Source organism: Pseudoliparis swirei, chromosome 6 (assembly GCF_029220125.1).
Source record: "Pseudoliparis swirei isolate HS2019 ecotype Mariana Trench chromosome 6, NWPU_hadal_v1, whole genome shotgun sequence".
In the NCBI taxonomy this organism is placed as follows: Eukaryota; Metazoa; Chordata; class Actinopteri; order Perciformes; family Liparidae; genus Pseudoliparis; species Pseudoliparis swirei.
The window spans coordinates 18,150,774-18,174,400 of record NC_079393.1 but is presented as its reverse complement, the minus strand read 5'-3'; the positions used below and the strand labels follow the sequence as shown (position 1 = coordinate 18,174,400).

At 45.0% G+C, this 23,627-nt stretch overlaps 1 protein-coding gene and 1 long non-coding RNA gene across 3 annotated transcripts in view; one reads left to right on the top strand and one right to left on the bottom strand.

Annotated features, from left to right (window-relative positions):
* Nucleotides 1-20,363, top strand: part of LOC130195723 (ras association domain-containing protein 8-like) — a 30,838-nt gene extending 10,475 nt beyond the window's left edge. The window contains exons 1-6 of one of the 2 annotated variants that reach the window (XM_056417409.1): nt 64-420; nt 14,173-14,371; nt 15,091-16,019; nt 18,162-18,336; nt 18,422-18,529; nt 20,085-20,363. In XM_056417409.1, the coding sequence (XP_056273384.1) occupies nt 14,269-14,371; nt 15,091-16,019; nt 18,162-18,336; nt 18,422-18,529; nt 20,085-20,116 (1,347 nt within the window). In that variant the 5' untranslated portion in view covers nt 64-420; nt 14,173-14,268 and the 3' untranslated portion in view covers nt 20,117-20,363. Of the gene's footprint in view, nt 1-63; nt 421-14,172; nt 14,372-15,090; nt 16,020-18,161; nt 18,337-18,421; nt 18,530-20,084 lie in introns of those variants that run through there. The other variant, XM_056417410.1, reaches the window with a different exon arrangement.
* Nucleotides 20,364-22,043: 1,680 nt separating this feature from the next.
* LOC130195555 (uncharacterized) lies at nt 22,044-23,350 on the bottom strand. Its single transcript, XR_008832083.1, has 2 exons — nt 23,187-23,350; nt 22,044-22,729 (listed from the first exon to the last, which is right to left on the bottom strand). It is a non-coding gene; the product is annotated as an uncharacterized LOC130195555 (long non-coding RNA).
* Between the last annotated feature and the right edge of the window lie 277 nt (nt 23,351-23,627).

Genomic DNA, 23,627 nt, shown 5'->3' with positions numbered 1-23,627 from the left:
GAGTGACTGGTGTTTCTGTGTGGGTGAGAGACAGAGAAAAGGAGGAGGGGTGGAGACAGCGAGGTAGGGAGAGAGAGATCCCCAGCAGTCTGTCAGATCTTGGCTGTGGTGAGGACACCCAGGAGAAGTGCATTCCTGAGGCAGCTAGCGAGGAGAAGGCAGGAAGATAGAGCGCTGAAGTCGCGACATCCTTTATATCTCCCTGTGACCAGTGAGACTGCCTCTGACCTCAGGATTCTGGACTCATACACAGACACACACACACACACACCCTTGTTCAGTCGCTGCCTCGTACAGCCGCACAACCGGCTCTGCTGCTCTGACAGAAGTAAAGGATTTGAGGAAAAGAGACGGAGAGAATTAAAGAAAACGACAGAGGAATTAAAGACACAGAAGAGAAGGAGAACGTCCTCTCACTCGGTGAGTGTCAGAGCTTTCTTTTTGGGGATTGTTTGATTGTGTCCTTGTCCTTTTGAATGTCAGCGTCGGGAAGTTTCTCTGAAGTCGGCCGATCTGGTTCTGTCCGTTTGATCCAGCCTGCGTGTTAGGAGCGCTCTGTGTGTGTGTTAGGAGCACTATGTGTGTGTGTTAGGAGCACTATGTGTGTGTGTTAGGAGCACTATGTGTGAGCTTTGTGTGTGGATATTTTTTGAGAGTGAGAGAAATAAAAAGAGAATCTCGTGTTTTCAGGGCGCTGAACTGTGTCATTACATGTACCTGTTGACTACAGACCCGCCACACAAAGTATTCCTGTATGGGGAAAAGGACCCAAACCTGTTTGGCTGAAACTCCCCTCTTTGGGCACTTTTGTTTCTTTAACTTGTTTTGTGAGTTTTTCTCTCTGTGTTTGGAGGACTCCCAGTGCGAGTCAGAGAGATGTTGTTTCTGTGTACAAAGTGTGTTGGAACTATAAGACATGTGCAGGCTTCTCTTGCCCTGTCCCACGGGCTGCTCCTGGTCCCACCGGGGGATAAACGACTCATTTATGGAGGGCATGAGCACGTTCCTACCTCATTCAACTGTTAACGTTGTCCACATCTCAAAAGCCAACACTAATGCACACAACCACTCTAAGCCTATTTAAACATTGACTCACCGCTATGCATGACTTGCATCTTATTTAACATTTGCCAGCATGCTACGTGTCAGATAGCGGGCTGTACTTGTTATCCATTCGGGGCCATCGATTGGAAATCCCTCGCCCTGCCTGGGGAGTGATTATTTTTGTTCCTGACTGACTGTGGGAGTTACACGGTTATAACTCATGTGTTATCTCTGTTTGTGTGTTTCACACGATGATTGGTTCCAGAGAGATAGCGTCATCGTAATAATTGGTGATAGCGGAAAGAACTAAATGGAAAACTTTGAATTAGGCGTATATCAGAGCTTTCACTCGGTTCCCATTCATTTACTTTAATTCTAGCAATCTCATTCAGTTTTTACTTATTTTTTTGTTTTTTTTGTTATATATTCCTGTTCTTGGCAATCCTTGGTTGCTCATTTAACTTTGTCAGATGTTGATACCAACTCTGCAGAAACCAGTCGTCTTAAGTATAGCATAGAGAATTGGTCTTTGAAGCACTAAAGATATTATTCATAAAGCAACTATCAGTTGGCGGATGATAATGGTTGCCAGCCATCAGAATGCCTTATACAACTTTCAGCTTTCTTTCAAGCCTTGTTTAGTTGGCACTTCTTTTCTCTCTCTTTCCCTTTTGTGTCTCCCTCACTGCCGACATATTTCTCGTTTTCTATCACATGAATGAGCCTGTTCAGCGTGGAGAGAGAGAGCAGAGTGTCCTCTGAGAGTCGTCGTGCCTTGTTCTCCGAAATGTTATTTTTACTGCTCTTTCACTGCTCGAATACACAGATGGACTCTCCTCTTTATCTAGGAGAGTCTGTCTGTCTGTCTGTGTCCCCGTCCATGTGTCTGTCTGTCACTCAGCTCACATGGCAAAGAAAGCAAGTCCACCCATGCACACCGAGAGATCTCTCTGGGTTTTTGATGGGAATGTTTCAAAGTCGTCATCATGCTGGGAAGAGACTTAATTTCTCACCGTCCTTATCAGGAGTGTTTTCCCAACTCCTGCAGATGCACTCAGGGCCAGAAGTAATTGGAAACGCGATGACAGCATGTCAGCGAAATAATGTGCTTGCGTGTTTTGGTTCGAGATTTTCTTTCGGTGGGCGGGGGGGCAGTTTGAACCACTTTCTCCCCCTCTGACTTTCTTTCTCACATGTTGCTCCGTCTGCCACTCTTGCTCCCTCTTGTTCTTTCCGTGCGTCCTTCCCCGGTGCAATGTGACGGAAGGTAGTGCTCTGCTCTGCTCATGTCGGCTCCATTAGGGATGAGAGCACACTGCAGCGATAAAAGATTGATCCCGGTCCTCCTTGCCTCACATTCACATCCTCACATCCGGCTCCCTCATCGCACCACTACTTTCAATCCAAAGTCAACCCAATTTCTCAAATCTTCTGTAATTCTCTAAATTAATCATCCTGACCAAGTTTGCCATGGCACACTTTTCCCACAGGATTTAATAAAGGGGGAAACATTAATTTTGTTCTTGAGCAGGCTGCTGTCCCCATCCTCTTGTGAAAGATGGAAACTTGTCAATGAGAAGAAAATCTTCGTATTCTGAACAGTCATTTTTTTAAGAAGTAGGGCTCTTCCTCCCTCAGTTCTGAGGTGCTCTGTGTTTTTACCAGGAAGGGTATTATGTACTTGGCTAGCAGAACCAGAAGGAGACTGGCATCCAGCCCAACACACACACACACACACACACACACACACACACACACACACACACACACACACACACACACACACACACACACACACACACACACACACACACACACACACACACACACACACACACACACACACACACACACACACACACACACACACACACACACACACACACACACACACACACACACACACACACACACAGGCCTTACTTCACCTGTTGTATCCGAGGAGGTAAAGACAAACACAACAGACCTGTAGTTTGTCAGTTGGCAGGCTATAATTACTGAGAGGAAGGAGGGGATTTGGAGGAAGAATTTCACTGCAGTTCTGCTTTTAGATCTTGACACATGAACCCTTTTCAAAACACATCCTTGTTGCAGAATTCTTTGGACCGATTTGAAACGAGCATCTTGGTGTTTCTCATCCCAGCTGGAGGTTTGGGAAACGCATCCCGAAGGGAATGAATTGTTGCCAACTAAAAGCCATTCTACTTGTTTTTTGTCCTCAGTCAACCTTTTTAGGGAATGTTGTTGGAATAGTTTTAGGTCATTGAGCGGTACAAACATCCATAGCCTGAATCTTTCTTTAGTCATCCAACATGTGCAGGTCAGAGGTTAGATTGATCTGAGATTGTTCTTACAGAGCTCAGTCATCCTTAGGCTATGTTCCCATTCCCAAATGAGTCCAGCTGACTGTAAAGTTCACCTGGGTGAATGCTGTCATGTCCTGTCAGCTTGAACTTTAGCCTTCATGAGTGTTCTGTCAACTCATCAAACCCAAAGCCTCACATTTCCTCTTCTTTTGTCCCCACTTGACACCACTGGCAGGTTGCTGGGGTTTCAGCCTGCCTGTTTGTCTCTCTGTCCATGGCTCTCAATTCTACCGTGTGTAGTGATTGTAGCGCGGGTAAACATCTCTGCCAGCCCCCTGGGACGGTCATGTGACTGTGTGCGTATGTATGTGTGTGTGTGAGAGAGAGAGAATAGCAGGTTGCTCCCTTGCTCAACCAGCCATGCCGTGTTGACTCTCGACACACGGAGCTATCTGGGCAGTAAATAACACGGTGCCTCGGCCAAGGGCCCCGGACAGGTCCATGAGGGGGGTCAAGACGCCAGCAAGAAAGAAAAGAACGTCTGCCTCGAAGCTAATAAATCAACCGACGGGAGAGCAGAGCAGAGGAGGCAGGTTGAAGTGACAGACTCGTCCCTCACGCGGAGAGGCTTGACGTTAGACCTGTCGTTGAGTGTAGATGTGTTTGATCAAGCACATTAGAAGAAAAACAAGCGAATGGGAAGATGTGCAGGAGGGCGTGGCAAGAATCAGAACTGCGATCATTTCACATTATATATTTGACAAATAAATATATATAAAATATTCCCCAGGTTCTCTCTGACAACTTTAAGTTCACATTGTGGGATGTCCTGAAATATTAAAGCATTAGTAATTCTATTGTTTCATTTATTTAAATGCAGGTGCAGAACCAGGGCGTGGCGAGTTGGAAGCATGTGACAGTATTCAGGATGAGGGTTGTAGTTTTGTTAGGAGACAGTTGTTAAAGGAAAATATCTTACCAAATAACTACAGATGACAAAGATGACAATTATGTGAGACTATGACACATCAAAGGCGGAGCGAAGTGTCACATCTTCATTCCATCCTTTCTTTTAAGCATGCACAAGGAGTATACCGAAACACTACTTTACAGATAGATAGATGTGTGCCACTGAGTGTGCATGTGATTGTGTACGTACGACCGCCATGCTCGCCACAGCCCAGTGACAAAGACACCAGAGCGGACACTTTTGTCACCCATAAAGATGAGCAGATAAGACGTACTCTCAGCCTCGGGTTACCCGCTTCTCTGCGGTTTAAGGTGCCGTGTTTGACTCTGGGCTGTGCTCCAAGACGCAGCTTGACTGAGTTGCCTGGGTGCCTTGGCTGAGTAAAGCCTGGATCTTTCTCAAATGAACTAAACACAAAGTGTTACAGGTTGTATGTTGCAATGTTGCACAGTTAATGTGGTCGACTTTCTTCCTGAAACAGGTGCTCAGTTATCTTCTCTACGAAACCAACCACAGTAATTGTGTGGTCAGCGTTGTTTTGACGTATTTGAGGCTGGGTTCTTGTGTGCGTCCTGCTGCTGTTGAATATTCCCTCTTTAACAAACACTTGTCTTTGTGTTGCCCCCCCCCCCCCTCCCCTCTCTCGTTGTGGTTCCCGAGGAGTAGCCGACTCTCTCATGTTAAACTCAATAACAGAAGCCGTGTCATTGTGAAGCTGTGTGTATGTGTGTATATATATATGCCACAGATCACTCCGGTGGTCTTGAGTCAGAGTTATGTTATGTTAAGGCAGCTTTCTGGACGTGAAGGGGCTCCTCAGTCGGATACCGACTTGGTCCCGAAAGAGTTCCTACGATACTGGGAGTCAGCTATAAATCGACACCCCGCCCTTCTACCTTTTTCTTACTCATCTTGACTGTCCATACATCCTCCCCCCACACTTCTCTGATAGGCGTGATCGGCGCTCCTCCTCAGAGTAATGACGGGGAGAGAGAGCCGTGTGACACCTCCCCATCAGGCTGTAAATCAGGCTTATTGAGAGGCCCACCCTAAGCCTTTTGATCCACATGCAACACAAACAGATTCCACCCTTTCCTTTCCCTGTGTTGTAAATGAGCACATATGGGGCTGGGGACCAACCCTCAATCCTTTTTGGGTATCGATCAATACCGTGCAAATTTCTGCTCAGATTTGAGATGTTTGCTCACTTTTTGGTCAGATTTAAAGCTTGTTCTACTATTTATTTATTTTTAGGCAAAGATGTTGCTTTTAATATTTCAGACATCTGGCGTCTCTATTCTTTGACGAAGATATGGAAGAGTTTTATTTTATACTGTGGTATGGTATAAACATGAGTGTTGAAAAGTTATTATTTACAGTATATATTATACAATATCTTGCCATATTTGCATTAACATCATCATTAATGTGTTTATATCCTCTTCCCAACAAATTAAACACACACACAAGATTCAGTTTCTTGGCACTTGTGTTAAAATGGTGCTGTATTGGTGAACCTCTGCGCCCTCATTCTGTCACAAAATAAAAGATGTCATTTGGGAAAAAGATGCCCTCTGCCTGACCATTTTTGGTAATAGTCCCTTTGTTCCTCCTTATGATATATTTGATCTTCCTTGTGTTGTGTGTGAGGTTAATTTATACGTTGGCATTAACTAACTTCTTATCTCCACTCCAGTCGCTGGTATATTACTGTTTTCACTTCAGAATAAGACTCTAACATCTATACAAAGCAGTGTGACTTGAAGAGAAGTGTGTTCACAGGAAGTCAAACATGGTTCAGAGTCGGATCGTCACATTGTACATTCCACAGTGCTCGTCGTCTGTTCGAACCCCCAGTTTAGACCTTATCTCAGCACAGACAACAGCATTGTTGTGGGATGAATCCCCTTCATGTTAACAAATAGACAACAAGTTATCATTCGGCTGCAGGGTTTTACATGCTGTGATCTGACGCACAAACACACACATGCAGACTCCCGCTCTCTCCCGCGCCGTGGCTGTGTTTACCTGCGTCCCCGTCTCCAAGGGGCCTGGTATGTTGAAACTCCCTAGGTAAATATTGGTAGTGTGTGACGAGATGTTTTGCATAGCAGGCTGACCTTGGCAATGGAATAGCATGTTAATCTGTACCGCCTGCGGTTTTCTCTCAAACTTTCCTTGCATTTGTTCCAAGAATGTCACAGTCGGGAACTTTGGCTTTCAGTTTCCGAGTTGAGTCTAATGAAAACCAGGTGAGGTGAATGGACCACATTAGCCACAGTAGTACGAGTTCGGGAAGTGCCGTGTGACGTCCGTGACCTCGGATTGATGTCTTGGGAGGAAACTGGGTGGAATTCTTCACTTTCATCTGTGAACACATTCATTCAGATGATTGTCTGTGTTTTCGCTCGGTTGGAGTCTTATATATTTTGGTTGTAATACTACCGTTCAAACCCTGCACAAGAATGTGCACCTGCTCTGTCCTGGATTGATAGCCGCCTCACCTACGACTTGGGTCTAGTATACCGCTGTAAACACAGGATTTGACTGTGGAGATGATCTCAGTTTGTGGTTTTGAGTTTTCTTTGCAGCAACCCATACATTATTTGTTTTTGCTCATTTTTGTATTTGCTAATGGCAATATCCTCTTCAGCTCAGATAACATAACACGGCTACATTGCATCTTGGATTGTATGGAATTAAAGTAAGATGAAAGCAACACCAGTCTCATTCACTGACCTGAAAAAGGCCATCCTTCAATAACTTTGCAGTCGATGGAGTTTTAAATATATGACTTCAATAACATTGCGTAGATTGAACGATTGATGTTTTCTTTTGCATTATTTGAGCTCCTATTTTGGATTGTGTTTAATGTAAGATAACAAAAACAATGGAGTGAATAATAGATATGAGCAGACATGGAGGCGGCCTTTACATTACTAATGAGTTTAGCTTCAAACCTGTGACATTGAATGACGTGGCGTTCCTGATTCCTCAATGACACACGCAGGCCAGCAGGAAGTGAGAGCTGAGCCCACACACATGCACCTGCACAAAAACTCTAAATAACATGTGTTAGTCATTTTCAGGCTACTCATTTCCACTCATGTACAGTGTAAATTGCAATCCTTGAAATTAGTAGGTTCACTTTTACAGTTATATGTTTATTTTAGTTTCCGAATGAAGCCTGTCTGCCTTCTATCTATGTAACATGTTATTTTGGAGACGAGATAAGTGAATGTCTGTCTGAATGCATCTGTATGTGTGAATGTAGTTACGGCACAACCTATATGTGTGTGTGTTCTCTCGTGTGTGTGTGTGTACATATGAGTGTGGCTGGGAACAGAGCAATGTCCTCCTTCCCTTGCAAGTATTGCTGAGTCAGCTCGAGAGTATATAATTACACATGGGTGCCCATCAGCAGTCAGAGAGCCTTCTTCTCCGGCTCAACCAACAATACAAACTCCTGTACTCGCAGGGGGGGAGCCTGCAGACAGCCAAACCACTCTCCCCGAGCAGAGCCCTCGGTACAGGTCTGCTCCGCCCGACCTTCCACAGGCGATGTGCAGTCCTGCATTAGCATGCTCATCCTTAGCTGCTGGCTTGGTGGATGGATCCATGAGTGCGCACAAACAAATTCCTGGTCTCTAATGTACCTGCCTCTGCTCGGTTACCAGGATTAAAGCGAATGAGAGAATCAATCCGGCCAAATCATGTATGAGTAAGTCTTTCTCCCGGGGGGATGGTTAATGTAGAAGGGTTTTATTGGGGTAGGCCTGTGTAAACTATTGGTCATGATGAGAGTGTACCTATTGCCTTTCAATGAAATTCAAAACTATTTTCAAAGAATTGGAAGTTAGAATAACCAAACTACTTGCGAGGCATTTTCCGATATTGACATTAAATAAAGGTTCTTTCTCTCACACCTTCTCCATTTCCTTTCCTCTTGTGGTTCAGAAGGCCAGGCTACCATCCGCCTGTGTGAGTGCTGCTGGTGATTCATGATAACTGGGATTTCACACTAAGTGCTGTTTTACACAGTGTGACTGAAGTGCTAGTGACAGCCACAGGTGATGGCCAAACTCGGAATTGCCATGTCGAGGCCCGCTTCAGATCAACGAGAGTAATCGGCATCAACCTTTAAACCCTCCTCAATCATCAATTACATGCACAGCGATTACACAGCTTGTGTGTTTAGCGACTGTGCATGAGATATAGAAGCGAAGAGTTTAATAAATCCCATTTATCCAGCTGAGCTGGGATTTGCATTACAAACCTTTTATTAGCAAGTCTGCTTTTGTAAATGGGACCCGCTGCCTATATTTGTCCTTGATTTAGAAGGAAAGGTGTCCCCTGCATTAATGAACCACTGATCCCCTCTCATTGAGAGTTCACACTTGGGCGAGCGGATCATTATATTGGGGAAGGCTGGAGGCTGCGGCGACAGAGTCCTGTGTGCAATATGATGACTAAAGCTTATTAGTGCTGTTTCTGATTCCTTTGCGCTGAGTCATTAGCATGTCAATTGAGGAGCGATACAGGCGGACGGGGGGCGGGGCATTTTCAAAGAGTTGGTCGCTAACAAGCGGTTGGATTTTGTTTTCTGAGAAATATTTGGCAAATAAATTTGCTTTGAAAACAATGCATTATTCATTAGGTGTGTTGAGGCTTCAGTGAAGCTCTGTTAGCGGGAACCAGGCAACCGTTCAGTGTCATTGCCAGGCAGTATGTCTGGAGAGCCTGCTGCAGCCTCTCCTGTGATGAAGAGGAAGCAGCACAGTCATCGTCCCTGTCGTAGCAAAACACACATGCATACTCTAATGTCGGCACACCAATACACTGTTATCTTGGCAGCGCAACAAAAGCACGCACAGCCCGGTTTTCTTTTTAAATGTAGAGCAAGTTGCATCAACCACAAAGTGAACGGGATGCTGTTTGATGTTTTGTTAACAACCCCGAGACAAACTAAACCATCCAGCTGCGACTTTATTTTTCCAACATTTTACTGCCTTGCCACACTATATAAAAGCAAATAATCGCCTGTGTAAGAGGTATGTCTACATTGTAAAGTTGTTTAGTTTTAATATCCGCCAATAGAAGCCCTCAGATTCGAAGGCTGGTTTCCTCGTGCGCCCGGCGCACCACTCCCTGCTCTCTGACCGCATGAAAGCCGTGCTCAGAACAAGGGCTTCGACTTGGGAGTCACGGTGTCATGTGGCTGTTTAAAATACATTGTGAAGCTTTTAAAGATGCAGATAAAGACACACGGCTCCTGTCGGTGTTGAGATGCAGTGTAAAGCCTCTCTCCAAATGTCTTCTGTATTTTCCCCATACTGAATTGGCCCTAGCCTGCACAGGTGTGTTGTACACGGATTATCAGAGTTCAGTCCCGGAAGCAAGAAAGACTTTTGATCTTTTAAAAATGAGATGTTAAGGAGTCAAACAATACTTTGTGTAATGGGAGATACAAAAGTAACAATGTGACAATTCTACAAAGCCTTGTTCATTAAAGTGCGACGTAGGGAAGTTTTCCAGAGCCCAGGCGCTGCAGCTGCAGAAGCTTGCTCATTAATAATAATGATGATGATGTTTTTTTTTCTTCTTCTCACTTAGAATACTTTTGTCTAAATGTAAGCCGTCATATAGGTAATGATAGAACCCTGAGTTGTTTGTATGCGTTTTTAAATGATGAATCACTTGAAACTCAACTGCATGTTACAGTATAATCCCAAAGCTTGTGTGTGTTTATTATGTACGACAGCATCACGCAATTGTTGAGGCAGGCATTAGACTTTTTTCTTTCCGTTGTGTCATGAAGCAGTGGCTGGGAATACCCATGTGATTCATCGGACGTTTTCCACAGAGAACCAGTTATAATTACTAAAGTGAAAGGATAGTTTTCTGAATAATTATTGCGCTGCGCTCAACCACACGCATCTTGTGAACCTTTCTGCTGTTTTTTGGTCTCACCGGTCCTTGAACACAAGGCAGGACAGAAGAAAGTATCTGTTCTCCCTTTTATGAGTTTTATCTGCGGTAACATGCGGACGCAGCAGAATGGCTCTAACAGCCGGCGTGGACGACCCAGCGTTGCCAGGGGCCACGAAAGAGGCAACACTGTCTGCTGAGTGTGGAACTAGGACAACAATCGTGTCTCTGCAGGACCGATGAGACGAGGCTGCTCGTCACTGGCTCTTTGAGTGTTTGTGTGTCTTTGCCAACCTGGACCAGAGTGGCACTGAGGACACAGCTCCACCCGGCCAGCACTGTTCATTGTCCTCTCAACAGCAGAACCCATTATGTCCACTTTAACCAGCCGGGCCCAGGGACTTGCTGTCTCTGCTGATACTGATAGGGATAACAGTGTCTACTTGTTGTATTGCTGTGTGTTTGTGAGTCCGTCTTGTGGTTCAGCTCCGAAAACGCTGCGTGATGTACACTCTGCCCGTCACTCCTGCCATTGTTCCCCTGGACCTGTTGCTGCATGAAGACAGGCCGACATGTCTGCTTGCAAACACACTTGCACACACAGGCTCGTATGTGAAGCCAACCCAACCTTTGACCATTGCATCAGCATGACACTTTATAGTGTACTTCCCGTGCACACGCCCAGTCAGTCCACTTTTCTATTAGCCTCAGGGCTCAGGTGTAGTGCATCTATAACCTTTCTCTGAATTGTCCTCATGAACTTTACTCTGTTTCTCATGTTGCTCAATACTGCTCATGAATAGAACAGAAATGAAAAGTTCATCTTCAAATAACATCGAGGGGGGAGGGTGTGTCCGTACAACAACAACAACAAACAACTTTATTGCATATTACTACCTTGCTTTGAAATCCTCACGTGTAAGGGAAGAAGCACAACAATGTGTGGAGATTGGATGTCTGCAGTGTTGCAGTTTGGGTATTTGGACACTTCTCTGTGCCCCGCTTGTACAAAAAGGCCCATCAATTCACAGCCTGTCACAGTTGCTCACACAGGACGGCACACAGACGAGCCGAAGCATGCCCAGGGCCGTGGTGCGAACCGCTCCTGCCTTGAGTCGACTTCAGCGAGCAGCCGGGAGGCTGTTGTTGAAGAGAGACAGACAGCGGCACAGACAGGGTGATGAAAGACGCAAAGCGGGTTAGCTGGATGGGTGAGCGACGATGAGAAGGGACCGAGGGAATGGCACATGGCTCCAATCACTGCGCTTTTCTCTATCTGTCTTATCTGTCAGCCCCCCCCACCATCCCACAGTTGTTCTCTCCCTTTCTCATTTGCTCACTGTCTGTCTTCTTCACTGTCTCTCTTCCTCTCCCATTAATCATACAGTATGACTAGCCTATTTTATTTATTCAATTTGACCTCGCCACATGGCTTCCTTGAGGATTTGCGTGTGTCCGAGCCCCGGAGTGTGTTCTTTTTTGATTGCTTCAGTTTGCCGATTACCGAAAAAAACATATATGTATTTATATTTCTGTGATTTTTTTTCCTCTAAAAAAAGATATGAGCTCAGAGTTTCAGCTGAAACTGCCCTGTGCCAATTTTGGTGGGTAGGGCTGTTTTTTTGGGGGGGTAACCTGAGATTTAAGGTTGGCGTGTGGAAGATGATCGGATTCGGATCATTTAGCGGCTTATATTTGAACGTGTGTGTGTGTGCACATGACTGTGAATGTGCAAAGCAGTTTGAAGCCGGTGTTTGTTTACAGCATTTTGCATGTTGACTCTGAAGCCAAACATCCTACAGTAGGCTTGGAGTCGCCCCGTTTGGACCGCAAATGGGTTTATTGACAGGCTGTTCCACAGGCTCCTGCAGTACCATTATTTCAGCCCCCTGTCGGTGTTCAGAGCCAATACGCTGATGTCTTTATGATTCCGGGACTACATTTATCAAACAATGTAAAAGTGCTCTTCCTCCATATGTATATCAATAAGAACTGAGAACAGGAGTCCAGAGCTGCTCTGAGAAAAAGGAGCTGCGTTAGGCGGATGTCTGGTTCTCTGTGTTGTTGTGCATGTGACAAAGAGAATAGATAGCAACCTGAGACTCACAGGCCTGGTTGTTTCCTGTGAGTGCAGATTATCACATTTCACCAGACTGAAGGGAAAAGAGCTAAGCATCATGGGAGGGTGAAATTCATGCAGGCATGTATTTGAAAAAATCAGTTTGATCTTTTGTTCGCAGTTTACTCTCGGTATAAAAATGCTTTTGCATTGGGGAAAGTTTTGTTTTGGCCTGGGAGGAAGTATTCCACTGCATGAGGCTTGAAGACTCAAAATGTCTATTCCTGTTCACCTCTGCATGTTTAAAAAAAAAAAAGCCTCCCAGCTAAAGGAAATGATTGTCTACTGACTCAACTAGTTCGGCTTAATTGTGTATTGCAACACAGCACACTCTGTGCCCTCTTGAAGCACACATTGACATCTCAGCTGTGTTGAAACTCCTGGTGTTTGATTTTGGTGAGCACTCCCTTTTCATATCAAATGTATTCATCTCCAGATGAAACCACGGCGCTCGCGTAGTTCAAAAGAATCTCCCGCTCGTTTGCTGTGATCTCGATCTGCGGGTTCAATCTCTGAGCTGTGGCGGCATCCCCTCCCGTACGCGGTGTCATGTTGAGCTGTTCTGTGTGATGTTGCCACATCAGACGAGCTGTTGCTCCCCAGCAGAGTTTGTGTTTGCCGTTTAAACAGCGGCCGGGTGATGGTGGTGCGGGGCAGCAGGGTCAGCGGCAGACGAGGGGTGTGTGTGGGGGGGGGTGGGGCTTTGTTAAGAAAAGCAGGAATTCTTACGGCTGGCAGATGAAGTCGGTGCATTCCTCCAGAGCAGCCCTCTATAGGCAGCCAGTGGAGCAGAGCCAGGCCCTGAATGAGGGGCAAGTGAATGGTGGGGCTCAGAATTAAACACCTCCCATTGCGAACTGCAGAGACGGGCAGAAAGAGAGCACCATATGTCAGACTATGGGTGAAGAGTTGTCTCTTACCCACCTAGGCTACAGCGTTTCATTTACTGTGCCAAGCTCTAGAGATAATCCTGCCACCGCCCGAGGCGTTTAACTTTTTATGAGCACGTTGTTTTTTATTACCTTGTTTTGAAGCGTAGCTGTAAAACACACACACACACACACACAGAGGATGACACAATTATTAAATATTTAAGGTTAAAACTGCTGCCCGGCGCGTGTGAGGCAACCTGCTGATCGATTATGTGAAGTCTGATGAGACCCAGTTCTGGTCCTGCTGAGGGGATCAAACTGAAGTCTCTCCTGCCATGTTTTTGTGTATTTCTACCCGCACAAACAACCAAACGTCGACACACTTGAGTTGCTCCACTTTCCCTGTCCGTTCCCCTCGGCAGTAAGCTATCATAACTGCTTTGAAGGAGGGCAGCAGAGCGTTTAATTGGGTTACAGATTGGCATTTATGCTTCCAGGTCCACAAGATACTGCCGGGGCTCTTAACTAACCACTAGGAACTTAACAAAATGCTACACTGCTCTCCCCCCCTCGGCTGCTGGTTGAGTAATTTAAATTTCAGTCATAACAACAACGTACTTTTTGAAGTCGGCACTGTTTGGACTAAAAACTGGTTTTCAACAAACTGACTAACAAGAGAGGGTGCTGTGTATATGACAGCTTGCAGTGTGTTGTGTTTTGGTTCACAACAATGTTGGAGTGAGATTAACATATGATCAGTGAAGCTTTTAGAGAGTTTGCTTGGTGTCTTTTTTTTATCCTCTCAAGAAGCCCCCTACTTTTTCTTCAATTACAAAAGTGTTTTGTTACAACTGGGAAATTTGATTTCTGGATCAATCCTCAATCTTCTCATCACGCGCCTAACATGTCTCGCTCTCTTTTTTCCTTTTTCAGAGTCTGTGCCATGCAGTGTTGAGTCCAGTTGAGCCAAGCTGAAGTGATCCGTGTTAAAGACCATCTTCCCCTTCACCTCCTCCTGCCTGGTCCCAGATGGAGCTCAAAGTGTGGGTGGACGGAGTGGTGCGGGTGGTGTGCGGCCTGTCTGAGGAGACGTCGTGCCAGGATGTGGTCATCGCTCTGGCCCAGGCCATTGGTGAGTACCTCAAACTCTTTTCTGCTGTGAAATCATTGAGTCACCATGTTGTGGTACCAGCCTCCAAGCTGTTGTTAGTTGGCACCTTGTATGTGTGCTTGATTAATTTACCTGGCCTAAAGGAATTAGATAACAGCGATGGGAAATTTGAGTCCGACAAAACATGAGTACATGCTAAGGTTGCAACAACCCGGTTCAGCGCTCACCTTTTCATTCTCCTCTGACCCAAATTGAGTACTCTGTTGGATTTTCGTGGGGTCAGTTTGGATTTCCGGCTCTCTGTCTCTTCTGGCTTTATGATGCAGCAGCGTTGAACAACATAAATCCAGATTTAGCACTCTCCTCCTTCCATGAGTGAGCTGCCTGCCAAGTCATCAGGGAGGGCTTGTCCTAATTTCAAGGTCCTTGTGGAAACTTCAGCTTATTTGAACATTCTTTACATGTTGTGCAAGTCTTACGAAGAAGCCTTTCCTCCAATCCTCAGAGGCAGAGATGGAAAGGTATCAGCATCATCATAATGCGTCTGATTTCATATGCTCACTTGCGCTACTTGCGTAGAAACTGGATTTAATTAACAGCACTAATAACAGTGAAGGAGAAGAAAGTCATTGACTGCCTCTTGTTTGATATGGGGGTGTCTATGGCTCAGTTGTTGATGTTGTCTTTCAGCTTGTAGGTGTATGTCTCTGCCCTCACTCCCTGCTTCTCTCTGTCCCCAGGTCAGACAGGCCGTTATGTTCTGATCCAGCGTCTTCGGGATACAGAAAGGCAGCTGTTGGCCACAGAGAAGCCTCTGGAGTCTCTGGCTAAGTTAGGCCAACATGGAGGCGAAGTCCAGTTCTTCCTGCGCCGTACCGGCCCGAGCAGCAGTGACGGACTCATCTCAAAACAGGAGAGGCCGAGCCCCCCTCCACTACCCAAGCTCCCTGAGCCAGAGCCTTCCAAACGCAACCAGCCTAAGAAAGCACTCACCTTTAACCTCGGGCCATCCACCTCTCCCAGAAACAAACAGTTACAGAGGTCTGCTCGGGACTCTCCAGAGCAAAGAGCCTCCCCCTCCCCTTCGCCAAGCCCTGTTTCCTCTCATGTGCCGTCACCATCTCCATCACCATCACCACCTGCAGGCCCAGCCAAAGAGGAGGTGTTCAGGAAGGTTCTTCAGCAACAGGAAAGACTGAGGGCCATGGAGGCCCAGCTAGAAGCTCTCGAGAGGGAGTCACATACCTGGGAGCGTCGCTACCCATCTCCGTGCCCATCACCAGTTTCTGACGCTCACTTGCAGGAAGAGATGGACACTTTGGAGCTAGAGGTGCGGAGGAACCAGGCCGAGCTGGCCCACGAGCAGTACTGGGAGGAGGAGCTTCAGGCAGAGGTGGAGAGGGACCGAGGAATGAGAAAGAAGCTGGGGGAGCTCCACGGCAAGCTCGACGACTGCGGGCGCCGGCTCCACGACTTCTCTGTTCGCTCGGCTCAGCTGGAGCAAGAGATCCAGCGGGAAAGTCAGACGGAAAGGAAAGCCAACTGTCCCGAGGAATCCCTCGATGCCATTAAGGCGCAGCTCAAGAGCCAGGAGAATCACCGGACAGAGCTGGAGGAGCAACTGTCTGAGACTGACAAGGCTGTGGGGAAGGCAGTGTCTCTGATGCAGGTAAGGAGAGAGGTGACAGTTCTGGAGAAAGGGCTATAAATCCCCATCAGCCTGTGTGTTGTCATTTGAGGGGTGTAGCACAGACCCTCTTCTAGCCACACTGTAGAAGTATATCCCTCTCCTACCTGCACACTGCAGCAGACAAACAGCAGTGCACAGACACTTGAACACATGATTTATTGTGGCATTCATTTTTTTTTATATTCGAATAATTATTCAACAAAGTATGATGACATGAATGCTGTATGCTCATATCCTACCTTGTATGAAAATGTTATATTGTCTGGAAAAAACTTGTTGCAGTCTTGCCACACTGGTTTGGCAGGTATCCTGTTGTATGCATGTCCTGAACACATGGTTACCAATGGTGTTTATATTACATTGCCAGTATCTACATATTTTTGTACCCTGTGTATGGAAAAAGAGATTAAAGAGGATTGATTTGTAGAACAAAAGCCCCTTTCATTGGATCTACTCAGCCTCAACGTATGGTAGTTTGTGGTGTCATTGTTTGTTTATGTATGGTGGTTGTCAGAGATGTGGCTGTATCAATAAAAGCCAAACCCAGTCTGAAGCTCGAAACTCAAGTTTCCTCATAATCCAAATGAAACCCTGTACTCGGGTGTCCACTTTATGGAGCTCATTCAGACGAGTTCCAGCCAGGGGAGTGACCAATTTAATTTCACTTTTATTGTACTGGTTTTAATGTTTTGCCAAGAGGAAATGGAGCACAGCGAAAACAAGTGCTTCCCTGTTTTCATTAGCATAGCCAGACTGAGAGGGCTTTGTGTCTAATGCTCAGTCCACTGGTTTAAAAGTATGACGAACAAACTGGCTGCAAAACTGATTAAAACATGAAGATAAGCTCATTTGCTTTTCAGTCACTCATCCTTGTGGAGAGTGTCTGAGTCAACATGTACGATGGATGGAACGGAGAAGGACTGTGTCATGATCAATTTGCCAATTATATAGACAGCATCCTGCTGCAGAACAGCCGCATTACGTTTAGTTTTTTTCATACGTCCTGGTATAATATGTACCACCATGTCATACATAACAGGACTGCAAGAGTGGATAATCTCAAAGTAACCACAGAGGCATTTGGCCACCCAGGCAGTTGTTGCCTGGAAATAAGATGCATGTAAATAGTCGTAACATAATACACATAATACAGTTCAGTTCATAGTAATTGAAAGGGGTGCATGTCTCACTGTGCCAGTCATCAGTCAGCCGACAGGTCGAGGCTGCCAGTCGAGTGTTTAAGTGCTGGTGATGATGAGCACAGCGTCCCTGTCATTAGGCTAATGGAGGCAGACCTGCAGGTGTGAACTGCCAGATTTGAGTTGCTCTGAGTCCTGATTACAGGCACAAACACAAACACACACAGGCGCCGGAGGTGGGGACTCCAGCACACTGCTGCTGCTTCCTGTCTTGTGTGCAGACACATTGATTAAGCACAAATAGATCGTCGATGGGGACTGATTGACGGGCCTGTGTGTAGGCGTCGCAGTTTAATCTGCGCGCACGAAGGTGATGCCACTGTCTCTATGGAGCATCTCCGATCTCCGTGTTTTTAATTTATTGGAGGTGATTCATATCTTGGCCCCTTGGCACCTGGTTGATTAAGACAACTTTGACATGCAGCAGGCGAATGCACAATTTTATGTATCCATTGATGAGCATATGCCTCAGGCTTCTGGAATCGGATGGAATTAAAAGAATGCTTATGTAGATGTGGGACTTTGATGATTCATTGCAAGTGAATGGTCTGAGGGTGCATGATAGCTGAGTGAATTTAGACTAGATGTTTAGACTCTGCTGCCCCCTGATGGTGAAGGGTTGCTTGACATTTATAGGAGAAGTAATGTGACCTAAAGGCAAAATACAAACAGAATTCCTGCTTTCTAAGTACATTACATTATGCTGTTGCTGTGTTATTATCACAGTTAACATTCAAGTTAAGCAGAAAATAATTGTATCTACTAAATAACAGGCATGTTTAGCTCATCCCATTTTCATATGCCGCACCCATTTACAGGCAAACAAGGTGTCAGCGCTCAGTGAGTCAGCGCTGAATTATGTGAGCTCTCAATCGGCCTTTGTCTTCCTCACTGATCCATGTTTTTTTTCTCCCCATCTAAGGCCAAGCAGGATGAGCTGGAGGATTTGAATAAGGAGCTGAGGCAATGTAACCTGCAGCAGTTTATACAACAGACAGGTGTCCTGCCAGCGCACACCCACTCACGCACCGAGCTTCAGGAGCAACTGGAGCAGTTGGAACTTGCACATCTTCTGCAAGTTGGGTACAGGAACGGAGGTATGGAAACACAGTTCAACATGGTGCACTCTGCTGTTCAAGTGCGAGGACTGGCCCTCTCATCGTATTTCTGTTTCTCCATCAGGCCTCAGTGTAACTCAACTGGACTCACCGCCGCGCCCCACTGCCAAACAGTTCCTGGGACATCCACGCAACCTGCAAAACCCTCTGGTGTCCAGTCTCAACCCTGAGGGTGTGTATGTGTGAGACCCTGCTGCTTCCCAAGTCCGTCCTGCTCTGCTCCTCTCCTGCCCATCCCCTGGTCCCAGAGCCCCTTGCCCCTCGTACCTTCTGACCCAGCTTGATTGGGTTTAAGGCTACAACTGCCGGTTTTTTTTTTGGTGTTGGGTCGTGGAAGCATCTGTGTGGTGTGGATCCCTGCTACCTGTCAGCAGCTTCCCTGTGCTCGGCCTTTAAAGGCTGAAAGACTTCTGCTTCTACTGATACCTTTTCTATTTTCTTTATTTTCCGATCATTTAACACATTCCTCCTTCCATTTTTTCAAGTATTCCTGCTTTAATTCTGTGGGTCTATCTATCCTTTCATGTTGTCTCTTCTCCCCGCCCTCCTCCTCTCTCACTGTTTGCTTTTGGACTGACAGTAGCTTCTTTTTGGTTCTACTTTTAATACGTCTGGGAACTTGCTCCCAATACCCCCCTCTGTAATACAGAGCGGCCTTCCCACCTTCAAATCAACAATCGTCCAGTGACGGCTGCTTTTCACCGTATCTCCATGTAACACATCGATCGCACTGGGAATGACTGTAGAAGACATTCTGATTGTAGTGCTGTTTTTACACTGTGACATGGAAAGATAGGAGACCGATGCCATTTCAGTTTGCCTTTTATGTACGATACTATTTATACGTGAGAGGGGGGTGTATTTATACGATGCCTCGTACTTTGGTGTCACCTAACTTCCAAAGAGCAAGAGCCTTTGAATGAAAAAGGTCTCTGCAAAATGTATTGCACTGTCCTGTTCTATTCCTGTGTTAAGCCTGGAACCTGGTTTTCCTGCAGAGAAATGTGTCTTTCTGTTCTCTATCTCTGCTCTGCTTGAGGACAATTTATGTTCGGAGGTTTTGCCAATCTATTTTGCTAAAACAAAGGTATACGTTTCAAAAGTAGCGCAACAAGACCATGGTTTGTTCAAATACTTCTATTTTTCTCCACTGGGGTGTATGCACCTGGTTCTTCTGCTGTCATCACACTGAACATTTGACCTGTCATGACTTGTATTGTGCCTCAGTGTACTGTAGATTTAGAATGAGCTTCCTTACCTAAGCCCTTATATTACATCAAGCAGTATGTGAAGCTTTGGCTGTCTACATTACTGTTATCCACAAATAACCACCCAAACCGATATTTACTTTATTATAGCACTTATCATCCTATTACGTGTCTCTTATGCTGACGGGTCAAAGTGACGTGTGTTGGAGTGTGCACTCTCCGATACTATCTGCAGTTTTGTGTTTTCTTTGTGTGATTATGCAACATCTCAGTTTTTGGGATAGAACCGGTGCTTGAACCGATTCTATCCCAAATTGCTACTCTGACTGCAAGTCATAGTCCACACCCCCCCGGCGGGTAACGGAATTAACCCAATAACTAGGTGTGTGTCCGCGAGTGTGTCTCATAGGCATGTGTGCATATCCTGAGTGACCCTGGTCTCTCCTGCTGTGTCTTAGCTGAAACATGTTGTCCAAACAAAGGGATCATGATCCCCACTTATTCTTGTGTGTCTTGCAGTCCTGACATCCCGAGAGTCGTCATGGAGATAAAACATGGACCGCAGGGCCAAAGGAAAGTTGTTCACTGTTCTGTCTCCTCTTATTTAACCCCTTTCTTTGTAATTCATTATTTAATCGACCATGATATACATGCTGTATGTACATAAGACAAATATATTTACAAAGCTTTGCTACTGTACACACTGCAAAGTATCTGTATGAAATGTAAAATAATTTAGAAACCTTTTACCGAGAGCAATTACTATTCCTGTATATTTAATAAAATTAAAAAAATCTGCATTGTGTTTTAAATATTTTGTTGAGTGATTGTTTTTCTTGCTGCCGTGTTTGTGGTGTTACATTTTGTTATTATCGTCTTTAACTAGGAGTGGAGCTACAGCGCATCCAGAATACCCTGCAGTAAATATTTAACACACCAGTGTGCACTTTCTACAAATGACAGTACCATGAAACTCTTATGTGACATCCATTATGAATATGTTTTAGGTCCTGAAATATGCATGCTCTCTTCATAACTTGTGCTCCATGGATCCTTTGATGCGCAATCATTCCTGGGCGTTTTATGTCCGTAAATTCCAGGTGTGTTGATAAAAAGTTTACAAAGTGTATCCTTGTATGCATATGGAATGTGGCGGACATCCTGGTATCGCACACCCTCGGCTAATATGGGTGATGTAACCCAGTATATCTACAAGTCATGTGACCATGAAGGCCTAGGGCCTAACATGATTTATGAGAGCTGCCTATAGATCGTTTTAATTGTAAATGCACATTGTTAATAGTCTATTTGTGTTTATGCTATTAGTAAGAAATGGTATCTTTTTAACACCAAAGGACATCTGGGAAAAGTCTGGACTTCCCTCTGATTCTCTCTCTATCTCTCTTTAAAAACACTGGCAACAAAACAACTCAGTTATTTTCTGTGATTTCTTATTCGCCGACTAATCGAACCTCGGCATGATCGAATCGACACGAAGTCGCACAAAGTCGAGCTTCTGCACACCACTTCTGTCCTCCAACCCTTTCCTGTTTGTTTACCCTGGAGAGTAAATATGCTGGCTGTTACCCAGTGAGTGATGTGGGCTTCCTTGTGCTCTGGCTAACCCCGGAGTGAAACCCTGCCGATCTCTATAAATACTCTCATCTGGTTTCACTTACTAGCAGACACATTTTTTTCCCTCCATTTAAACATATGCATATATTGATATAAAACATTTAAAAAAGAGAATCTAATTTTTCCTATCAATCATTTCCACTTTGGGCCATTGTTGTGTGCATGCTTAACTAGTATGTGACGTGTTCGGTTTAGACATTATGATTAATTACATAGTTAGATTTTACTGAGAAGGTTTAGATCTGTCTGGCTTGGTGGGGGTGAGTGAAGCCGTCGAGTTCCTGCTGTCTGCACAAGGCCACAGCATGGTGCAGCACTGACGCCTACCTGTGGACATGAAGGACTCTGCACACTCCAAAGTCAAGATACAAAGTATTCCTCTTTGTATTTCCCACCTTCCCATTGGAAGCAATGATCCCTTATAAAGTCAAAATCACTCGGCCAGTGTTATCCTCTCCCACTTCAAATCTAAACCCAGGAGACTCCAATCTCGTAAACGGGACGTTCACAGATTATCATGATGTGTTGGGATGTTTTATCATCATTGCTCATACAATGATAGCAAATCTTCTTGGGAAGGAGTCGGACGTGAAAGGGTTAGCAAAGCTAAACGGTTGAAGACTTTTGTATTAATAACTGATTGATGCAAATATATCCCAGGCAGAAACTACCTTCTTGTTGTTGGACGAGTGAGCATCTGCACGTGCACATTATGATGATGAATGGGAGCCACAAGTTAATGAGTCTGACATGCTGCACTTATCTATTCCTCTGTGTCACAGTGAGTCATGCACTAATGGAAATTAAACATCCTCGCTGACACCAAGAAATGCAAAACAGAAAGACAAAATGATGCCAACATTTATTTGAGAATAAACTTTACTTTCACTTGAGGGATACATATTACAAAGACACATGGTACAGAATGTTTGGATACAATTGACTTGGATTGCATTACAGGCGGCACACTTACAAACTAGAAAACAGCTTATTCTACTGTAAAGGGGTGGACACATTACTATATAACTAAGTTATGTGTTTTTATAGTATAACGCTCATATTGGCTGTGGGGCCCCCAAGCAACCACTTCAAGAAACCCCTGACCTCAAAATGGGAACCAGTATGGCCGATGATTATCATGTCAAACCACAGAGCTGAAAAAGAAACACTCACCAATAGATAGGCGTCACTGCAACGCCACTGGCCCTTCATAAGGATACAGGATGTGAACATATAGGAGGAAGTAGGCTACACTACACATGGAGACTGCTGCTGGGCGGGCAGTCATGTTGAGCTGGCCTGTCCCAGCAAAGTGCATGGGACATGGTCAAGGGGGACTGCTTATAGATGGAGGCGTTTGTCTGGTCCGGCTGTGGCTGGCCTTGGACGAGCCACACATGAGAAGTGTTCCCAAAACCAGGTTAGCCGCTGTCACACGCACAGTGGATATGGAAACTGGCACAATGTGCGTTAGTCAGTGGCTTACCTCCTTTTAGATCTCAGATATCATAACCATAAGCACACACAATCTGTGGAGGAGCACAGACAATGGTGTAATAAAACAGTCATATATCATATATACATAGTCAATATAAAGTGAGGAGATTAGTGGTTTATGTTCCAATGACATCACTTATGCATATACAATAATGTTATCTAAATGAATTTGTAAAACACAACATTTTTAAACTATTTAAATAAATCACAAATCTAATCATCATCAATTGTAACTGTAACAAACTGTAGCCGAAGTAATTCGAAATGAAAGCTGAGTGGTTCACTTTATATATTTGGCTGCCGAAATACATAAAAATGCTTTCCATTTCAATTGTAATGAGAAAGTAAAAAAAAAAAATAGTTACATCTGACAAGTGTAAAATATGTAAAGAGAAATGATATCTAACAGTAATGGTATGTTGGCTGTGGCCTATTCATCCACAGCATATAGAATAAAGAATAGTGTCCGATAAAGGGAGATATACTTACCAGAATCCAAGTTTTCTTATGTTTTAATTGTAAAAGAAAAACACATTTAATTTCCACCGATAAGACCCATTCAACTATCAATCAAAACATCCAAATGATTTTTTCCCTCAAAAAGAAATCACTGTGCATGTTTAAAGTTCGGTGCATTTTGATGATATAGTGACACCGAGACAGAAGTTCAGTTACTTGCACTACCCCTACCCTGCATCTGCAACCCGACCTGGTTATGCAAATGAAACAGAAACTGCCATCAAGCACAGCCAACCGGCGGCCGCGCTGAAGACGAGCGGCCCGCCCATTCTCGATAATCGACGAATAGAAATAACATGGAGGTGGGTGCGATGAGGCCAGCAGCTCAGCTGGCCTTGTGACTTATGTTGGGGTGCGGCGCGTTCAGTTCTGCACGTCCTACATTAGGAATAAACCATTCTGCTGTTATCA